We start from the raw sequence: 21,292 nt of genomic DNA, 5'->3' as shown, positions 1-21,292 counted from the left end.
GACCCAACTCTTCCATGCTGACCATGGTGCCCACCAAGCTAGTCCCGTTCTGCCCACGTTTGGCCCATATCCCTCTAAACCCCTCCTACCCATGTACTTATCCAAATGTCTTTTAGATGTCAGTATTGTACCTTCCTCAACTACTTCCTCTGAATCTGAAATAAAAACAGAAAATGCTGGAAAAACTCAATAGGTCAGGCAGCATCTGTGGAGATAGAAACGGTCAGCCCTTCCTCTGAAATGGGATAGAGAAAAATACAATGTGTCAACCATGATGACTGTTTATCCTTGATCAAAATGGAGAGAAATAAATAAATGCACTCTAAGTTTCCACCAAGCATGAAATTTCAGGTGCTGTTCATCAGTTTATGGACTCCAAGTGTTAATCTCCATTTCATTTAATACAAAGGAATTTTACTCCCTGAAATATTACCTATTTGTTTACATCAATGTCAACTGTGATGGCAGAGCACGCCACATTACTACTCGGGAAGACTGAGAGTGTCAGCCATGGCTTGAGGTGGCTCTCTCACCCTGGAATCGGAATACATGGAGTTTAGTCTCACTTAAGCACAGGATCCAGCCTGGCACATCCAGGCAGTACAGAGGGAATGCCGCATGGTCAAAACTGTCACCATCTGGACAAAACATTACATCAAAGCCCCAGATCTATCTATAATTTGCTTTAGTGGTAGTAGCTTAAGGATAAATTTTAGCTAGGTAAACCAGCCTATTCCTTTGAATATTGTCATGGGACATTATAGGTCCCTTTATTCAAAGATCGTGACTCTATCACAGCAATTCCTCAGCACTGCATTGAATTGCTAACCTAAATAGAACAGAGACACAAGAAATTCTGCAGATGTTGGAATCTGGAGCACTACACAGAAAGTGCTGGAGGAACTCAGCAGGTCAGGCAGCATCCATGGAGGGAAATAAACAGTCGACTTTTTGGGCTGAGACCCTTCATCAAGACTGGAAAGGAAGAGGGCAGAAGCCGGAATAAGAAGGTTGGGGGAGGGGGAGGAGCACACGCAGGCAGGGGATAGGGGAGTTCAGGTGATAGGCGAGTCCCACCCACTACCTTGCCCCTCTCACTTGGACTTGCCTATCATCTGAACTCACCTATCCCCTGCCTGCATGTACTCCTCCCCCTCCCCCTACCTTCTTATTCTGGCTTCTGCCCTCTTCCTTTCCAGTCCCGATGAAGGGTCTCAGCTGGAAATGTCAGCTGTTTATAAGCTAAATAGAATGTGGGTTTGTCCTGCAGTAGAGGCTAAATTCGGAACTATTGTCTCAATGACTAGAATGATTTAATCTTTTGCACTTGTATGGTAAGGTCTCACTATAACTAACAAATATTAAGTCAGAAATGAAGCCTCTATGACTTGTTATTTAAGACTGCATTCAACCTCAAGACTTGGCATTTCACACCCTAGTTAGAGATTCCAACTTTTTTTGTTTCCTCTTTATGTCAAGAATACCTAACATATCTGATTTTGTTACTTCCCTCATCTAAGCTGATACATTTGACTTGTTACTTGGGTCAAGGTTAACTTACACGAGAGTTTTTACAGGGATAGCCTATTCCTGCTGTGAACAATGTTGCCCAGATAAACTTCACTGGAACTTGATATGTGGCTTGCCAAAATTTTTGTGCATCATGTGCATGCTTGTGGTTAGTTCTTATAAGATTAAGGAAAGGAACTCTAAAAGCAATTGCCTCCCTGTGCTGTCTTGAGACTTTATAATGTGCAAGACCACTCAGGATTTCACAAAAGTTTCAGGAAGTGTTCTAAAGAGGATATATTTTTAAGAAAAGTAAGTCCTGTTTGCTTTTGCTCTGACAGAATGCTGAGTCAGTTTTCCTTTGCTTCAGTTGCTAATCGCTCTAGCCCTTCCACTCCTGCACTTGAAGCAGTTGCAATGTTTCCAGGTTCAGTTGTCTTCTGTGTCGTGGCTGAAAATCAGGAAGGAATACGTGGTACTCATTAAAAGCAGGGCAAACGAGTTGTGCACAGTCAAATAAAAGAGACAGTTCTAGACTAGCAAGATCATTCCCACTGCCCACTCAGCTTGTTTGCACTGCCCTAATGAGGAATTACAATCAACAAATCTGATTGCTGCTGGCAACAAAAATCAAGGTCCACTGAATCTGAGGTGTACCTGGCAAAGCTGCATGGTCAGTTTTGATGAATGCTCTTCTGCTTAGTCGTTAGTCTAGAACTGAGACAAGAAGATAGCTGACACATCTTCAAAATTAACTTTTACATCACTGAAGCACTTGAGTTCTTTTAAGGCAGGAATTGCCCAAGCTTCCCAGTATCCCTTCATTATAGAATCAGGCCTTTTGACTCAACTAGTCCACACCGACCAAGATTCCCATCTAATCTAGTCAGTCCCATTTGCCCACGTTTAGCCCATTATCCCCCTAAACCTTTGATAGCCATGTAGCTGTCCAAGTACCTTTTTAAATGTTAATAAAGGACCTGCCTTAACCACTTCCTCTGGCAGCTCATTCCATATACAGACCACCCTCCGGGTGAAAAATTAATTTTATTTCATTTTATTATATTTAGCATTTTTATCATATTATTTTCTTTTTTGTTCTTTGTCTGCCTCCATCTATTATCCACCTGCCACTGAGTCCCAACTCCACGCGCCCCCCCCCCTTCCTCTACCTGGTGCAACCTGCCCATTATCTTTCACCCCTCTTCAGTCCACCAATCACCAAAGGCTCCTGTCTCTCTCCCCTTCTCTTCCTCTTTATACTGGCTACCTCCCCTCTCGGTCCTGATGCAGGGTTTCAATGCATGAAGTGACATAAATCTGGTATCTACCATGGAAAATCCAAGCTCTTTTCATCTGAGTTATTGCATCAGTCTCATTCGGTCATGTACTTGAACACAATTGAATGCAATCCTAGTTAACAATGTTTTATTTTAGAACCTTTTAAAACTAGAGGCATAAATGTTTAAGTTTTCATAATATTAAAGTCTGAAAAGTCTGGCATAGACTTTCATTCAATATGGAACACTTGCAAAAAAGAGTTTTTTTTGTTCTTGTATTCTTCTGGACAGTTCCTCAGGATTAAGGATGACTTGTTTCCACTATAGTTTTGTAGGTTCTGAGGTGACCGATGGTCAATGTGGAAACTATAGACTCTTCCATAGATGGGCCAAGAGGTGCTTGACGGGAGGATAGGTGGGTAGTTTGTGAGGTGGTGCATTCCTTCAGTGGTTTTGTGTGTTCCTGATACCATCAGAATGCTCTTTTGGTTTCAAATACCATCAGAATGCTCTTTTGCCATGTTGAGTGGATGTGAACCAGGGATTCCCACAGCAGCAAGCACTCTCCTTTTGTATGAGGTATGACTGCAACCATTGGAGTGTTTTCCCCCTCAATTCCCTTTGGCTTCATTTTTATAAAGCTCTTTAATACAATGCTTGATCAAATGCAGACGTCAGTCATTCTTGCCTCTCTGTTGGAATTTACTGGAGCCAAGTGTCCTGGCAAAACCCATGCAGCCCAGAGGTGAGCAGATTATTGATGAACAAGTTCCAATTGGATAGCTATTTATCGACTGCCTCGGACACGATGGGCTAAATGGTGTCCTGCATTGTAGATTTTCTATATTTCTGTTCTAAATTTGAAAATACAGGCTCCTCAGGCAGGATGGAATAGGTGGTGATAACTTTTTAAATTGAGGAGAACTTGGGAGGTCTTAAGGATCAAGAGTTGTTAAAGCAGGGGAAATGGTCTGACCCTTTCAAGGAAGTCTAAACTGGACTTCATGTTGAAGATTGGCTTAATGTTACAAACCTGCTAGAAAACTCCTTGGACAAGATGTGAGAGAAGGCATCTAAAAGACAATACATTTCTGTGCATAACTCAAAAAACACATTGACCAATCCATTTGATTCAGATAGAAGCAATTTTCTCACACATTTCTCGTTGTCTTGGCACATGTCAGCCAACTCTATTCCTGTTTTCTCTGTGTACACACTTCATCATGCACCTATCCTCAACCAATCCCATGCCAACTTTCTCCACCCACTTTACCCCTTCATGCAGCAAATGCAAAATTCTCCTGTGGTAAGATTTACAATCTCGCCAGTCTAAAAGACATTGTTTTTCTTACTTGCAGAATAACCAGATGTTACCAACCATACTTTCCTGGTGCTAGTGGAGGGACCAATGCTCAAATGCCATTCTTTGTTCTCACTGAGATCTATGCACTCCTGTGACCTCAAACTACAATGGCACATGTTTGCCTTTACTAATTTGCTCATGGAGATTAACATCATGATTACCCTTAGTTTCCTAATCTCTAATCATTCGAGTTACTGCTAGTTGCTTTAATGTTGCTTTATCCTGTCTTTTTAGATAAATGGAAAGCAGCAAATACACAGTTGAAGTTGGAGGTATCCTTTGTTTTTGAGTAATTGTTTGGAAGTAAAAGTGCTATATATTGTCAACAAGAAACAAAGTGCATTCAGAACAACTGCAGGAAATCTATAATAAAATTATCAAATATATGTACAATGCAAGATGATTTCAGAAATATCAAAGCAATGTGATCAAATGCAATACGTGAAATATAAACGTATCAGGAAAATATATATGTGGAAGATTTTGGCAGTCTATCAAGTACCATTATTGGGCACCCCACTATGAGTGGCAGCAGTGGCTCATTTGGTGAGTACAACTCTTGTGGGTTAAAAATTAAGAGACGTGAGCTGACACTCGAGAACTGTGCAAAGGAAGTGCTGTTCTATCAGATGAGATGTTAACTGAATCCTTGGTTAGTCTCGCAGATGGGTATGGAAGTTCACATAATGCTACTTTGAAGAGTAGAGGAGTTATTACCCTAGCAAATATTTATCACCCACTCAACATTACTAAAAGAGATGATCTGGCTGTAATCAAATGACCGTGTATGGGCATATGCTGTGGTGCAAATTGTCTGCAGTGTTTCCTATGTTACAACTGTTAGTAGACCAAGTTTTTTTTTATTGTCTGTCAGGTATTTTGAATTAAATGTGGAGGGTGTTATCCAAGTGCAAATCTTACTGAATAGTTTAACAAAGAAGCTAACTTTGGTTTATTTTTCTTTATCCTTCCTCTCTCTACTTGGTAAAGATTTCCCAATGTCACCTTGCAATGTGAGTGTCACAGCTGTTAGTGCACTTTGGATTAGGGTCTCCACATTACCTGTACTATTTGGATGGCACATGAGGGAGAGAGACACTCTACAAAATGACAAAAATTATTTGTGTGGTGGAAAATGAAATTTTATCTGAAAAAGGGTGAATTTGATTTCATGGAAGTTTGTTCTGCGACCTGTTCCTTTTTAGACAACTGAACATCTTCACTGGAATAACTGAATCAGTTTTACCGCAGAAACGTATGGCACAGAAAAGATGCTATTCATGTCCAAGCTGACTAAAATAGAGCTATTCAGAATGGTCCCACTTTCCAGCTCCTGGTTCTTATCCTTGGAGATGATGGTTTATCAGGTGCTCATCCCAGTACTTTTCAAATTAGTGAAAGACCTTCACCACCCTATCAGGCAGTGAGTTCCAGCACCACCCACCCCTTCCCCAGGCCCAACACATTGGCGCAATCATAAAGAAGGCACTCCAGTGGCTCTACTTTGTTAGGAATTTGAGATTTGGTATGTCACCAAAGACTCTTACAAATTTCTATCGATGTAGGGTGGAGAGCATTCAGCCTCATATGTAGGCTCCAATGCACAGGACACAAAAGGCTGCAGAGGGTTATAGATTCAGCCAACTCCATCATGGGCACAACCCTCCCCACCATCGAGGACATCTTCAAGAGATGGTGCCTCAAGAAGGCAGCATCCATCACTAAGGACCCTCACCATCTGCGACCTGCTCTCTTCTCGTTACTACCATTGGGGAGGAGGCACAGGAGCCTGAAGGCCCAAACTCAATGATTCAGGAACAGCTTCTTCCCCTCCACCATCAGATTTCTGAATGCTCCATGAAAACTACCTCGTTATTCCATTTTTTATGCACTTTTTTAAATAGATTTTTATGTCTTTGCACTGTACTGCTTCTGCAAAACAACAAATTTCATGACATACAACTCAGTGACAATAATTCTGATTCTGTTATTTAGGTGAAAAACATTTTCTTCTGCTCCCATCTAATCCTTCTACAAATTAAATATATACCCCCCATTCCATTAGAATGGACTAACCCAGAGGAGGCCAATCTGCGATCCTGAAAGGAGGGATCCATTTTATTCCATTCACTCCTTTCTTCTTCTTACTCATTTATCCAATTCCCTTTAGAAAGTTATTACTGCATCTGCTTCCACCATCCTTTCAGGCTGTGCATCCAGACGTGGATGGGATGAGATGTTAACTGAGTCCTTGGTTCGTCTCCCAGATAGATATGGAAGTTCCCATTATGTTACTTTGAGTAGGGGACTTATTTCTAGTACCCTGGCCAATATTTATCACCCACTCAACATTATTAAAACAGATAACTTGGCTGTTGACTCTATGACATCATGACTTGGCCTGTTAGAATTTTGTAGACTTCAACTAAATCTGCCTTCAATTTCCTTTGTTCCAAACAAATTAACACAAATCTCTCCTTGTAATTATAAATTTCTAACCTGGGCAACATCCTCGTATGTATCTCTTTCAGTGCTATCACACAAACTGTGGTAACCAGAGGTGAGCAAAGTATTCTAGATGTGGCCTAACTGGTGTTTTGAACCATTCTAGTATGCTTTCCTGTTGTGCAAAAGTAAAAAACAGTTTTGTATTGTTCAGTGTTTTTAAGTCTGCGATCACTAAAAGGGTAGTCATCTCTGCTGAGGAAATGAGAGCTGGTATTACTCCAAAACTTCTCAGTAAGTCCTCCAAACCTGGTGGATGATTTCTACAGTTGTTTTGTTGGTGCCAAAGTACAAGACCTCTTCCATTATTGGTTCGTAACGCAATCCTTGTTTCCTTAACTTGTAGCATTTATCATGTGCCTGCTCCAGAACATAATGCTGGAGAAAAAGTAAAAATGCTCGGCCTGTATATGTATACCTCAAAGAGAATAATGGGCCACATTTGAGAAAAATATGTTGTTGGTTTCTGTGTGCAACATTTAAAATCATTGCTGGAAAAATGGACTTGCCAGTGTCAAATGAAGCCTTACAGACGAAGAAAGTTCTAGGTTTGATCTGTTGCCTATGGTCAGTTGGCTGATTCTAGTTTGAGTCATGGGAGGGAGATTGCAATTTGTTTCTAGGGTCACTGAGGAGAAACAGAACTGTAAAAGTCTGTATATTCTGTGCTTTCAAGTCATTTCTGCCATATGTATGTGTTTATATGGACATGCATATTGAAAGATTGCTAGTGCAGATCTGGTGCATCTTTATCCTTCTGGTTTGCAACTCAGTCTCTTCTGCATAAGTGTTCCAAAAGATTTGGGGAGGCTTTTGTTACCCTGGAAAACTAAACCAGGAAGGATCATAGATTTTGAGGAGAAGACCCGTTCTACTCTCACAAGTAAACCGTTGTGCAATTCAGATGGTTAGCTTAGATTAATTTCCAGGCTTGCAGTTTAAAACCAGAACCTTTAGAAACCTTGAGAACTGATAAAGAGATGAAATGGAATTATCCCTTATTCGGTGGACGTCGTGTTTGCTCTTCAGTTAGTCTTTTGTTCACCCTTTTCACTTCCTTCTTGATATGAATGTGCAGTGGTTTGTTTTGACAGACCACAGTCAAACTGAAACTGATGTGCCATTGCAGAACCTGGCATCATCTGCAGTGGTCTCATCCTCAAAATGCTGTATTCCAGGAAAGGGAAGCAGATTAAGCCCCGGGTTTCATTTTAAATTATTTATTTGTGAGATGTAGACTTCAATCATGGTGCTGGCATTTACTGTCTGCCCCTAATTGTGTCTGAACTGAGAAGGCAGTTGAGAGTTAACCAAGAACTTTGATTAATCTGGACTCTACAACAAGTCCAGATTGGGTAAGGGTAGCAGGTTCCCCTCCCTGAAGGGTATTGGTAAACCAGTTGAATTTTTATGGAAGTCTGGTAGTTTCATGGTCACCACAACTGATACTGACTTTTTATTCTGGATTTTTAAATTGCTCAGTTCCTGTTGGGATTCTCCAGGTCAACAGTATGATCCTCCGGAAACAAGCTCAATAACTTAGTCATTATGATGTCATGTCTTTGCTGTGCTGTACCATCTTGTGATGGTAAAATACTTTTAATGTATCAAAGTGTGGAATTATGTCCTCCATTTCTCTCAGGCTAGGCCTTCATTAGTCTGCTGTCTGGTACCATGTAAGCCAGTACAGGCTGTTCTGTGACATGTTGCCAGTGACGAAGCTGGATTATCCTAGTGAAGTGTTTGTATGGATACCCAGCAGGACCAGAAAGCTAATCAGTCAAAGGATAGACAAGCTTCTTAAGATCCAACAGCATTTGTATCTAGGGAGAAGATGACTGTCCCTAGATGCAACAAACAATCTGCTGGAGGGACATCACAGGTCGAGCAGCATCTGTGGTAAAGGAATTGTCGATGTTTCGGGTTGAAACCCTGCATCAGGACTTGGGTCATAAGGTCCCTGTGCCTAAAGAAGCGACTCTGATGCAAAACTAACTTCACAATAGATCAGTTGAGGTCAGGGGTCAATGACACTTGCCAAACACTGCGCTGATATAGGGGGTTGTTGCAGCATCTGAGGTGCCCCATTGGCCAGTTAGCTCCTGGATGGTTTGACTGGGCTCAAGATTAATTCTTTAATAAGGGATTGTTTTCTAAAATAATACTGCCTGAAAAGCTGATGGAGGTAGGAACATTTTAAGATGCATCTGGATGAGCACTTGAATCGCCAAAGCATTATAGGTTACAGAACAAATGCTGGTAAATAGGATTACTGTAGATATGTACTTGCTGGTCAGTGTGTACGTGGTGGGCTGAAGGGCCTGTTTCTATGCTATATGACTTTGACTCTATAACTATTTCCATTTTACGATGTGATGCAGCCGCCAGATGTTCTGAACTCATATTTATTTGAGATGTATTTAGACCACTGATAGCAACGTCACCACTGCCATGTGCAAGGTCTCTTGTGCAGTCATTCGGACATGTGCCTGAAACAACAAGCAGCAAAGTGCACTTGCAACATGTGCCTGGCTGATTGAACTGTTCTGCTCTTTGTCCCCATTTAAATTGTTTGTAAATTTATTAAGCGCCCAAGCAATCCATTTCAACTCCCCAACACCCCCCTGCCCCATCACTAATAAACCTGATCTTGGTATCATTTGTATTTTTAATCTGGTTACAAGTCAAATGAATAATGTACACTTTGATGCATGATCCTAGAGCTGAAGTGCAAATCTACTCGCCATGAATACTGATGAACATGTAAAATAATCCAACAAATCCAGAAATCCCAAATCAATCCATTTGAATCCCGAGCCATGACATGATTGCCTTGTGTTGCACTAATTTTAAAAACAAACAAATGGAAAGCGGGAAGGATAACTAGTTGGGGAAGGAGCAGGTGGAAAACTTGGAAGGGATCCAAAAGCCTAAAGAAATGAGAAAGGCTAATAATGAACTTCATTGGATCCAAGGGATGGTGCCAATACAATTAGCATTTTCATGGAAGGAGGAGTTCGTTTGAGATATCCAACTGGAAAAACTGGTGTAGTTGGAAACTGTATTTTCTCAAAGCAGCTAGTTTAATCTGGATAAAGTGAGTGGACTTAAACATCATTGGAATTGAAATCAAATTTAGAACAGGCAGGGGATGAAGGGATATGGACCATGTGCAGGCATATGGGATTTGGCACCATGGTCGGCACAGATCTTGTGGGCTGAAGGGTCTGTTCCTGTGCTGTACTGTTCTATGTTCCATGTAGAAAAGTGGTGAGTTTGATCAATAGGGATGTTTGTGGGCTAATATTTGAGAGAACTTGCAGTGTCTGAGCTTATTCTGATGAAGGTTGAAATCTTGAAGGAACTCCACAATAAAGAGGCAATAATTGGGCTGAGTGAAACTGAAATTGTGAAAGTAATGAAAAGCTGTAGAAGAGATTGATGCTGGAAGAATATTTAATACCAGTGTGTGCACGATTTCAAGTCCCATGTCATTGGATGATCTGGATCTTGCTGTGGTAACTTGGGAGCGTCTTAGATTGTTTTATAAATGGTGATTTTTGAATCCTTCTCCCTTATTTCCTCCAGGTCCCTGAGATCATCAATACCATCCGTCAAGCTGGGAAGACTGTCTATCAGGAAGAGGTCCAAATCCGCATACATGATGATGATTCATTTGCTCAGAAGTATGAAGTCCTATTTGTTGGGAAGGTAACGGTGGCCCATAAGAAAGCTCCTCCAGCACTGATCGATGAATGTATTGATAAATTCAACCATCTCCGAGAACACGATGAGGAGGAAAGAAAAGGACCAGCCACAGAGAAAAGGCCGGAGAGACCACGGACAGAGAGCTCGTCATTGTTACGTTCCAAGCTGTCAATACCATTGTCGCAGAAGAGAAACAAATCTGCTCCTAGGCTGTCTGTTCAACATGAACCTCCAGTTACACCACCACAGAGTACTTTGGAGAAATGTAAATCGCTGGATGTGAACAACGCTTTGAACTCTGATGGAGCAGGGAGTGATGACTCAGTTGAAGCCTTGAAACGTGCAGCCAGTATGCCCAATTTTGTGCAGCCAACAAACATGAAGGCAAATAGGACAATGCTGTTCACGGTAATGTCTGGTTGATCTGTGCAATTCAGCTGTACCTCTTTTGTCTCAACGAATCCTTTAAATTAGGAATACCAGAAGGGCAAGTGTCAACTATTCTTTATTTGCAGGTGCAAAATGGTCATTGTAAGTACAGTAAATTGGATGAACCAAATATTCTCCTGCAGAATCCCTGGCTTTCAACCACACCTGGGGCCATGCTTGATTCTAGAGCCCTGCTACCAGGTTATGATTTTGGTTCATTATCTGTTCATTCACTTTGCTGGTTCATTGCAACCCAGATTCCCTCTTGCAAGAGATGAAGCGGTTTCTGTGCTGCTCTGCAAGCTGAGTTGAGAGATCAGCTCGCACTTACCTGTGTGGTCAGTGTTTTAGTTGTAAATGGATGGTGTGTTGAAGCCAATTCCCAAATCTCTGGGATTTATCAGTGCAGCTTGCATTTGTTATCTTACAAGCTATCTGGGAATAGCAATATGTTTGTTTTTAGAGTGTTTTGTTCCAGTTTTACTATTATTTTTAATATTAGTTTCAATAGTAAAATCTGTTGTGGATGACTGTCAAACCAAATCAGCCAATTATTGTTAACTTTCTGAATACTTGAGAACAACTGCACTTGGTCAAATATAGAGGTTTTTTTAAAATTAGGTTCCCGGTTATGCACTGGGACAAATAGGCCTCATAATTATGTTTGCTGTTAAATTACATAAATCAAGAAATTGACTTGAACTGTGATTAGAAAGCAATGTTATGAGCAAATGTGATCAACTTCAGATAAATTAATGTGATCAACAAAGAGCAAATATGATCAATTACAGATTAATTGTATGGAAAAGATAACAGGTAAAGGAAATCATTCTGACCAGGAGTCTACTTCCAAGAATCTTTGGGTAATAAAGAGATCGGGCAAGTGGAGGAGAAGCCTTGCAATTTAAATAATCATTGGTGCAGAAGAGTAACCTAACAGGGAGATTTGAAAGGTTAAGCTGGATTCCTACTGTGATCACCATGGTGTGGCAGGAAGGATATGCAGAAAGACATCAAGATGTGTGGCTGGCCAAATGAAATTTGACCATAAATGGATAGAAATTTGATTGCTGCAAATGGAATGAGATGACATTTAAATAGTGAGAGGAGGAGAAAGGACTGAAGATGAGACACATTAGCATCTCCACAATTTGAAACAAGTTGTTGCTTGAGTTTTACATTTTCTGATTCTATAGTATAGAAAAATAGCGACTAGTCCAGTGTGCCATGTTCCTTCACACATAATGTATGTGGCATCTTTGCTGGTCTTCCTTTTTGAATTTTGAGAGTTTCTTCTCGCCAGTTTTATTGTGCAGTGACTTGTGTGAAAAGATGGTTTCACAGCTGGATGGAGTTGCAGCCTCTTTTTTTTTAATGTGGTCAGAATGACACATTAAATCCAAGCAGATCAACAAACCATATCAATGAGCCCAGTCGGAGGTTCATCAGCACCCACACGTATACCTTTCCACAATGTTGCTGTAGGGTGCTTAAAAGTGTAATATAAGCAGTTTATGGAAAATTCACTTTAGTTAATTCTCTGCAGCTGTATAAGGAATCTGGGAAATTGAGTTGGAAAGGATTTCAAAGGCTCAATTCCTATCACCAATGAGTAATTTCTGATTGTTGAATCATATCCTCTCTGTGTCTCTGTGTCTGTCTCTGTCTCTCTCTGTCTCTCTCTCTCATTGAACCTGGTGCCTAATCAAGAATTTGTTGTGACAACTTTGTTTTCAATTGAGAATTACTTTATGTTTCTGCATTCTGATAGTTAGTCACTTTAGTTTAGCAAACCAGAAAACATTGCCATCTTTTTGACGTGTTGAGACCTACAATGAATATAAACTTATTTGTTATTGCCTAATATGGACATTTGTGTTTAGTAATACAGCAGTTTTAATAGTTAATGCATTGCATGTTAGAACATAGAACAACACAGCACAAGAGCAGGCCCTTTAGCCCATGATGTCTGCACCAAACACAATGCTGAATTAAACTAAATCTCTTCTGCCTGTACATGATCCATAATCCCTCCATTCCCTCCATATTCACATGTCTAACAGCCTCTTAAACACCACCGTTGTATCTGCTTCCACCACTACTGCTGGCAGCCCATTCCAGGCACCTACCACTCTCTGTGTAAAAATGTTGGTGTGTTTTTACTTTATTCATACATTTTTAATTTTTAGCTAAATGTTTTCATGTCCAAAGCTTTAGTTTCACATTAACACAATTAGCTGTCCCTATATTTTAGGCTGATGACAGCACCGCATGATGTTGCCCCATTCATTCTGAGACCCTCCCTGGTCTTTTACCAGATTGTGACTCTGCTGTCAGATCCACATGGTAAGCAGAGGGTAGCTACAGCAAGCTTTTGCGTTCCTCTTGGGACCCAAGGATAGAGAGCCTTAGGTTAAAGCTGCCCAGCAAAGACTTAGCAGGCAATTGTTTTCCTCCATGTGGTTTAGGTTTGAGATTTGTTGGCAATGGAACTCTGGATTCTGCATTCCAAACTTTTACTGATAACAAAAGGAATAGTTTCACACTGACAATTGCTTGAACCACAGGCAAATTCACAATTGATGCATTAACACAGATCAGATTATAACAACTGCAAAATGTGACCTATAGTGTGCCAGCCATAGACAGTTGATTTGTCAGTTGTTTTTTTAAAACAGATAATGTTCTCATCAATTGTTACAGTAATTTTGATCCTTGCAAATCTCCAGAACTTTGCATCTCTTGGGCTCTCCTATCAGTAGCCAGCACCCTCCAAAATTTGGGCATGTTGCTTCCCTCTTTTGTAATTTTCTTCCCTCCACCCCAGTGATCAGTATCACACAAGTATTGGAAGTCAGGGTATTTATGTATGAATCCAAAACCATGACCATGAATTCAAGAGCGCACATAGTACTTTAACAGTCCACTGGAAGGAACTGTGAAATTCCTCATGGAGTTACTTTATTTTGTGTCTGAGTTCACTCTTTGCTCTTCCCTAATCCTGGAATTTGCCTTGAAGCTTGACATTCCAGTGCTCTCATTGGCTGCTCTCCCAGTTTCCACCATCCATAAACCCAAGCTCATCCAAAATTCTGCTGCATGTATTCTAACTCTTAACAAGAACCCTTCACTGTTTACCCTGTGCTTACTGACATACATTGGCTCCTGATTTGACAAAACTTTATTCTAAAATTATCTTTGTTTACAAATCCTTCCATGACCTCGCCCCTCCATATCGGTAACTTCCTTCTACCACTTACCCCTCCAATATTTCTCAATCATTCCATCACTTGTGTCCACACCATTAACTGCCAAGTCTTGTGATCAAGAATTTGTTCACTAAATCTCCTTATCTTTAACCTCTTTCTTTCTTTGAGTCTCCTTAAAAACTTTTGAGTCTCCCTATCTCTTTAAAAAAAACTTTTCCCTAATATATTCACTCATGCCTCATCTTAAACTTGCTTTGTTAACTCTCCTATGAGACACCCTGTGATGAGTTTCTGCACCTTGTTTGCACTTATTCGCAATTGGATGAGCCCAGGCCTCCAGTGTTCTCAGATTGGCAACACTGCTGAAGACTTCTTTTCAGGGCCATGGCCTCCTTCTGAGGCAGGCAGTGTTGGTGAACCCTATGGCAGAGTGAGCTAAATAATGAACAGGTAGCCATTGTTATCAGTGTGGAGGCTGCCCACTTTCTTCTGTTGTGGCGGGTGTTGAGCACAAGAAGTTGCTTTCTCATCCTCTTTCCCCCACCCCAACCCCACACAACTTATTCTTGTTGTTGTGAGAGCCGCCAGCAGGGGCTAGGAAATCTGCCCTCAGATGCCGCCGTGGTTGGAACAAAGCAAGACTGTAGTCCCACATTGGGCGGAAGAGCTGTCCTGCTTGACCTGTATCCCAGAGAGTGCCAAAACATTCATTTCAGATAGACTGTTTGACAATGAATGGCATCAGTTGTCTCCTGAATCTATCCTCACCAGATATGTTAATGTATATGTCCGTACTGGTAAATATGAAAGGAGTTGAAATCCTATGACACATCACAGTTGGAGAATACATAAGAAATAGTAACAGGAATAGGCCCCTCATCCCCACTCAGTCATTCAGTAAGATTACAGCTAATCCTGTCTTGACTTCGACTTTGCTGCCTAATGTCTACTGCTCCCCTATGGTCCAAACATGTATCGCTGACTTGAATACAGGTGGTCCCTGCATTAACGCAGTTCAGGTAATGGAAATCCGCCCTTGTGGAATACAGAATTAAAAAATCGCTACCCAAGAAAATCTGGGATATTGAATAAAAATTCACTGTTACGAAATTTGTGAAATAAACATACATTTATTTTTCAACTTGCACTTCTGTGCAGTTGATGCAGCTTCACTTTACAGAAAATCATGATATGCAACCCCCCACACCTCACCCCCCCCCCAGTAACGTGAGGGTGGCCTGTATAACTTAATGACTCAGCCTCCACAATTATTTGTTGACACTTCTTTTGCTGTCTCTTTTCCTTCTCCCTCTTTCCACCCCTCCACCCAATTTGTTTTTGCTTTACATTTCTTTCCTTTGCTCCTCACTCTATTTTGTGTGAACTGGGTGCCATTGCATATGATTAATGTCGCAGGAAAAAGACTGGCTAACAACTGGTGGCAGCATTTATCGTGGGGGGGGGGGGGCAGTTTGCTTCCCTCCCCCTCACATGTCATCTCCTGGTCCATGTCTGCTCTGAACCTTTACTTGCCCAACACCTATCCCTTGCATTAATCCCCACGTTCCCATTCTTACCCCACCCTTGCCACAATGAACTATCTGTTCAAATCCATATCCTGTCTTCCTCCTCACTCTTCTGCCCCCTTTGTAAGCTTCCACCACTCGCCCGACAACTATGCCTCTGCACCCACCTGCACTCTTTTCTCAGATCCCAATGTCGACAGCAATAGAAAAGTAAGAAACAGCTGATACTGGAAATCTAAGATAAAAAGAGAATATGTTGGAACTACTTGGCATGTCATGCAGTATCTGCGGAGAGAGAATGTTTTGGGTCAATAACCTTTCATCAGCCCTAGACAAAGTTTATAAGAAAACTTTAAGTAATGGGGAAAGAGAAGAGAGAGTAAGGGGACGCCTGTCTCACTCCTCTGATTTCATTCATCGCTGTCTGCATGCATCTCCTCTGGACAGATAGTGTGCAGCTAAAATCCTTCACCTTCTATCCTCAGTCAGCACCACCACCATTTGCATAACTTTGACTTCCTTTGTCTCCACCCTATCACAGCAACGAGAACAGACCAGAAAGTAAGAGTAGGCCACATGGCCCTTCAAGCCTGCCCTTCCATTCGATATGATCATGGCTGATCTGCCCCAGGAATTCCTGTGCCAGTTCACCATGTCTCTCAATTCCCCGATCTTTTCTTTAAAAAAAAATTATTTATCTCCTCTTTAAATCCCTTCAGTGATTTAGCCTCTGCAACCCTCTACAGTAGAAAATTCCAGAGGATCAGCACCCTCTGCAAGAAGAAATCTCTGTACCTGAGTTTTAAATGACTGCCCACTCTATGCTGTAACCATGTATTTTTGTTCAAGATGCTCCTGCTCTTGGAAGCATCTCTGCAGTTGTGACTCCTAAGGTTCTTGTATATCTCAACAAGATCGCCGTACGTTTTTCTAAACTCCAAAAAATACAGATCCAATTTATTTTGCCACTCATGATAGGATAACCCCCTCATCCCAGGAATTAGTCCAATGAATATTTTTGTTTGACTGCCTCCATTGTTCGTGTGCTCTTTATTAAATAGAGGAACAAAACTGTGCACAGTACTCTGGATATAGCCTCACCAGCACCCTGTATAATTGTAACAATACTATTTCTAAACTCTGATCCCCTTGCAATAGAGGCCAATGTGCTATTTGCTTTGCTATTTACTTATTGTACCTGCCTGCTAACCTTTTATGGTTCATGCACAAGAACCCCTAGATCCCCCTATATTCACTCATTTGCAATCTCCCTCCATTTAGATATTCCCTTTCTTCACTCCACCCCTGCCACTTCTCTGCAAATTAAAGCATACTTGTTTTCTACCTTTTCATGTTTTTTGATGAAGGGTCATTGACCTGAAATGCTAACTTAGTTTCTCTCTCCATAGATACTTCTGACCTGCTGAGTATTCCCAGTATTTTCTGTTTTTATTCCCAACGTCTGCTGTAGAGTCTGCAGAGGTGGGGTAGGAAGTATGTTGAGGTCAGGGTCACAGAGGCCCTGCTGAGTTTAATGACACAGTTCTTTTTGTAATATTTTTCATCTGTTTCCTGATGTGCAGTGAAATAATGGGTTAGCAAGTGGGAAAGCTGTGGCTGATCATCTGTAAAAGCTTCTTTAACATTGATATAATAGAGAAGTCATTGTGGCGGATGGAGCGAGGTGCCTGGAATGGACTGCAATTTTAGTAGGGTGAATAGGAAAAGTAAGGGAAGTTAGCAGGATAAGTTGTGAAATCTACAGAATTGGAACCTTTGTAAATAGAGCCATTGAATCAAAAATGAGAAGGTTGTATTAAAGCTTTATGAAAAACTGTTCAGGCCCCAACTGGAGCACTGGAGCCAATTCTAGGTACCACACCACAGGAAGGATGTCAGGGGTTTGGAGAGGGTACAGAGAGGGTTTACATGAATGTCACTGAGGCTGTGGGAGTTGGGAACCTGGGGTGGTGGTTCTTTGAGTTTAAAGGTAGATTTGACAGGAATTTCAAATCAAAAAGGGTTTTGTTGGAGTAAATAAGGAGGCACCTCTTCTACTGGCAGGCCAATGTCATTGGTAAAGACACCAGAAGGAATTTGAGTTAAGATTGGTTGGGTAGCAAATTGGTTTGATCTGGAGTACACCATGTGAACAATTGATGGAAGCAAATTCACTGGCAATTATCAAGAGCTTTGGACGAATTTTAGGAAAAAAATTTGTGGAAGAATAGGGAACTTTAAAAAAATATATAACTTTTGAGTTAGCGGAAGCATTTTCAAACGCTGTTTTTATTTCAAATATAGAACATTGATTACCCATTCTCTTTCTTTCTTTATTCCCCTTTTGGTGTGGGAGATGTATTCTAATCACTTGTCAAATCCATTGACGCGAAAGGAAGATGAAAATTGTGTTTTAATTCCTTCCTCAGGGCAGAGTAAGGAAGGGTTAAAAGTGAATTATTCTACATTAGCAGTGATAAGTAATTTATTGTACATTGAAGAAGGAAATAAATGAAGTCCTGATGAAAGCAGTAATGACCTAGAATGTATGGTTTATTGGGTGAACTGAGGAACTGCCCTTTTCCGAAGATGTTTAGTTTACTTTTTAAAATCCTTTCACATATGAAAGATTAGGGTATTATGTCTATTTTTAAAGCAGCCTCAATGACTAAGTGCGTGTCTGTTCAAGATCAAACCAAAGACTGTAAATTCAGGCCAGCTGCCTACTGACCTTTTGATCTGGTCTGCAAGATGCTGCCCTCCGCACAAACCAAGCCCCAGACTATTGAGAGCACGTGGCGTAATGCACTGTGTATTCAGGCAGCCAAGCTTATGTGATCTGGAATGCTGACATTGTAGAATCTTGTTATTTTTCATAGAAATTGAATTGAATCACTTGACCTGACAACCACTAACTGGGTAAGTTAGAAATGACATGAGAAGTACAAGTCAACAACCAGTTTAATGCCAATCCTGAACTTGGATAAACATAGACGTTTTTTTTAAACGCTTTTGGTCTCCACTATTTAATTTTTAAATGCACAATTGCTGACTTGTGTAAATGAAATGTAACCGAGGTTATTTGGGCAACTGACCCTTCTATAGCTTGCTGTTTGACCTCTGCTCTTCCTTTGTTCATATAGCCTCTCACTTGCTGATTGTGATCTGACTGTAATGGGAGTGGTCCTGTTGGCAAATCACCATGATGCCATTGTCATGCACTATCACTGTGCCCATGGTGCTCAGTTCAAGCAAGGTGGTAGATTCCATGTTGCACATCTCTGTCGTTACTGGTCCTAGTGTGATTTAGTAGCTTTCTTTTCCTCATTTCTAACAAAACTGTGTTTTCTCTTTTAGATTGGTCAGTCAGAAGTTTACCTCATAAGTCCTGACACAAAGAAAGTGACGATTGAGAAAAGTTTCAAGGAAATCTCTTTCTGTTCTCAGGTTGGTCTTAAACATGTTCACATTTCTGTCTGTCATTTCCAGGTGACTTAAAGTCTCTACCTTGGTCTGAACATTTTCTAAACATAGAACATTACAGCACTGTACAGGGCCTTTGGCCCACACTTGTGTATTTGGGGATAAAAGTACGGACAGTGAAGATATCTTGGTTTAAAAGTTATTAAGCTGTAAGTTATGTTTGGAGGAGCAGTTGGAAACCGAGTTTGTACTTCAGATCCTTGCCTCAGGGGGAAAAAGCCATTTCAAATCTGTGAAACAGGCTGTTGCTGTGAGGGTTGCCTTTGCTCTGTTGTCCTGAGGGGCAACCTTATCTTCTGCACTAAAGCAATATGAATTGGGGGATTGGATTGTGAGGAAAACTTCCCAATTTGGATGCCTGGGGATCAGTTGAGTATCTTCATTCAGTTCTTGTCACTGGGATAGTCCATGTGCTGCTGCAGATACTATTTCCCACTCTCAAAGAAAGGAAGGAGACAGTTGAATCTTCCATTCTCATCTCTGCCACTTCCTAATTACTGTCCAGAATGGCCTGGATCTGTGACTCTTGTATTGGGGTGCTCCCTCACTGACAGCTGTTGGTATGGAGCCATGGATTTTGCAGGGCTAGCTGCGGCGCAGTGTGTTCTGTACAGACCTTGACAGAATGTTCAGTGGTACTATCTGGCAAAGTTCGATTCAGTGCCATGCAGATGCTAGCAATATCGTTAGTAGTCCTTGCCCATTTTACAGGAATAACTTTGTTTGCAAATGTTTTATTTTGCCATAAATTCAGAAACAGACTTGTCACAACTGTTTGCATAAAAATATAATGAACATAATTGTGACACTTCTGTTTCAGAATATCCAAGCCTATCAAAGATTAATGTATTTCTGAAGTAGGCCATTTAGATTGATGCCAGTAACGTTATCTTTCCATATGAGCATCCCATTTCAATGCCATTCTCCGTGCTCCCAATACTATTCCTATGTTGAGTAGTTACTTTGTGCACCTTATTAAAACTTCTGCAAAATGCATGCTATATGCTAAATAGGTTAAATTTAAATTATGCATTGCAAAATAATTTTATGAAATGACTTTTCCTCCTCATTCTATAAATAGGGAATTAAGTATGTGGATCACTTTGGATTCATCTGCAGGGAGAACCCAGACAGTGGAAGCTGCCATTTTGTCTGCTACGTGTTTCAGTGCACTAATGAGGCCTTGGTGAGTTAAAAACCCATCTTCTAGTGCAATGTTATAAACACAGGATTTGTCTAGTCTTTTAAGGACAGGGTGAAATCAATAAATGAATTTCATTAGTGGGTTGCATTGCACCTTTTGGATTTTGTATTTCTGATTTTATTCTGGCATAAAAGATCTGACTGGCAAAGAGGTGTTCATGAAAGTTTGCTTGGGCTGCTGGGCTAGCTTTGCTAAACAAATAAGCTGAGAGGTGATCGGCACCAAATAGGTGGTGGAAGAGGAATCTTGCCTCATTATCCAACAACCCTTTGCCATCCTTGGTTTTTGTTTATATGCAGCATTAAATAATAGTATTAGAATTAAAATATCAATGCAATGCAGGAAACCACATTAAAGCCCCTAAGTTCGACTGAAAATCCTTGGAATAACATTTCATTTACATCTTTCTTACGTTAGCTTTTTTTTAATGTGAGGAGTAGGCCAGTTCCTTTTGTAATGGTAGGCTGTTGTTGCGTACATTCCACACCACAAACAGTGACTTGCGCTGTACTTTGGGACTCCAAGGGAGATTTGAAGGTTATGATTCACTTACTTTATGGCACTTACTTTATGGCTACATTGTACTATTAGTACCAGCTGGATGAGACATTGAGACTGGAGCATCTGAGAAATGAGGTAATGTTTTTCTTGTTGAAGCAGCTGTCATAGGAAGGTGGGACTTGCTGGATAGAGAAACGGCAAGGTCCAATTGGTTGTTGCCTGACTCAATGACATTGGAGTTGCAGATGACTCATAACAATTAGTCTCTTATCTATTCTGTGAAGCAAGAAACCCTAGTGGTGGAATGCTTTGGGAACCACAGTTCAAAGTCAGTTGTTCCTCCCAGTTATACTGGATTTAACCATGTCCTAAATCGCTCATTCTGTATCTCAAAATGCATCTTTTTTTTCCTGATGGAAATCTCTCTAATTGAATCAAATGAGTCATTTTTGCAACACACAGCTCTGGAGCTTTCTGTTATGTATGTCAGAGATCTAAGCGCAGAACTTACATTGAAATAATAATGAAACTCTCAGTACTTTTTATTAGAATGGGGAAAAAAAAGTTGAGGTGTA

At 40.8% G+C, this 21,292-nt stretch overlaps 1 protein-coding gene across 6 annotated transcripts in view; it reads left to right on the top strand.

Moving 5' to 3' along the window:
• Window positions 1–21,292, top strand: part of LOC127567323 (TBC1 domain family member 1-like) — a 205,584-nt gene that overhangs the window by 83,485 nt on the left and 100,807 nt on the right. For all 6 annotated transcript variants that reach the window (XM_052010074.1, XM_052010077.1, XM_052010073.1 and 3 more), the window contains exons 2-4: window positions 10,246–10,773; window positions 18,887–18,976; window positions 20,094–20,198. In XM_052010074.1, coding sequence (XP_051866034.1) covers window positions 10,246–10,773; window positions 18,887–18,976; window positions 20,094–20,198 — 723 coding nt within the window. The remainder of the gene's footprint in view (window positions 1–10,245; window positions 10,774–18,886; window positions 18,977–20,093; window positions 20,199–21,292) is intronic.

Source organism: Pristis pectinata, chromosome 2, assembly GCF_009764475.1.
Source record: "Pristis pectinata isolate sPriPec2 chromosome 2, sPriPec2.1.pri, whole genome shotgun sequence".
Lineage (NCBI taxonomy): Eukaryota > Metazoa > Chordata > Chondrichthyes > Rhinopristiformes > Pristidae > Pristis > Pristis pectinata.
The sequence above is the reverse complement of the archived record's forward strand: the minus strand, read 5'-3'. Positions and strand labels throughout refer to the sequence as shown.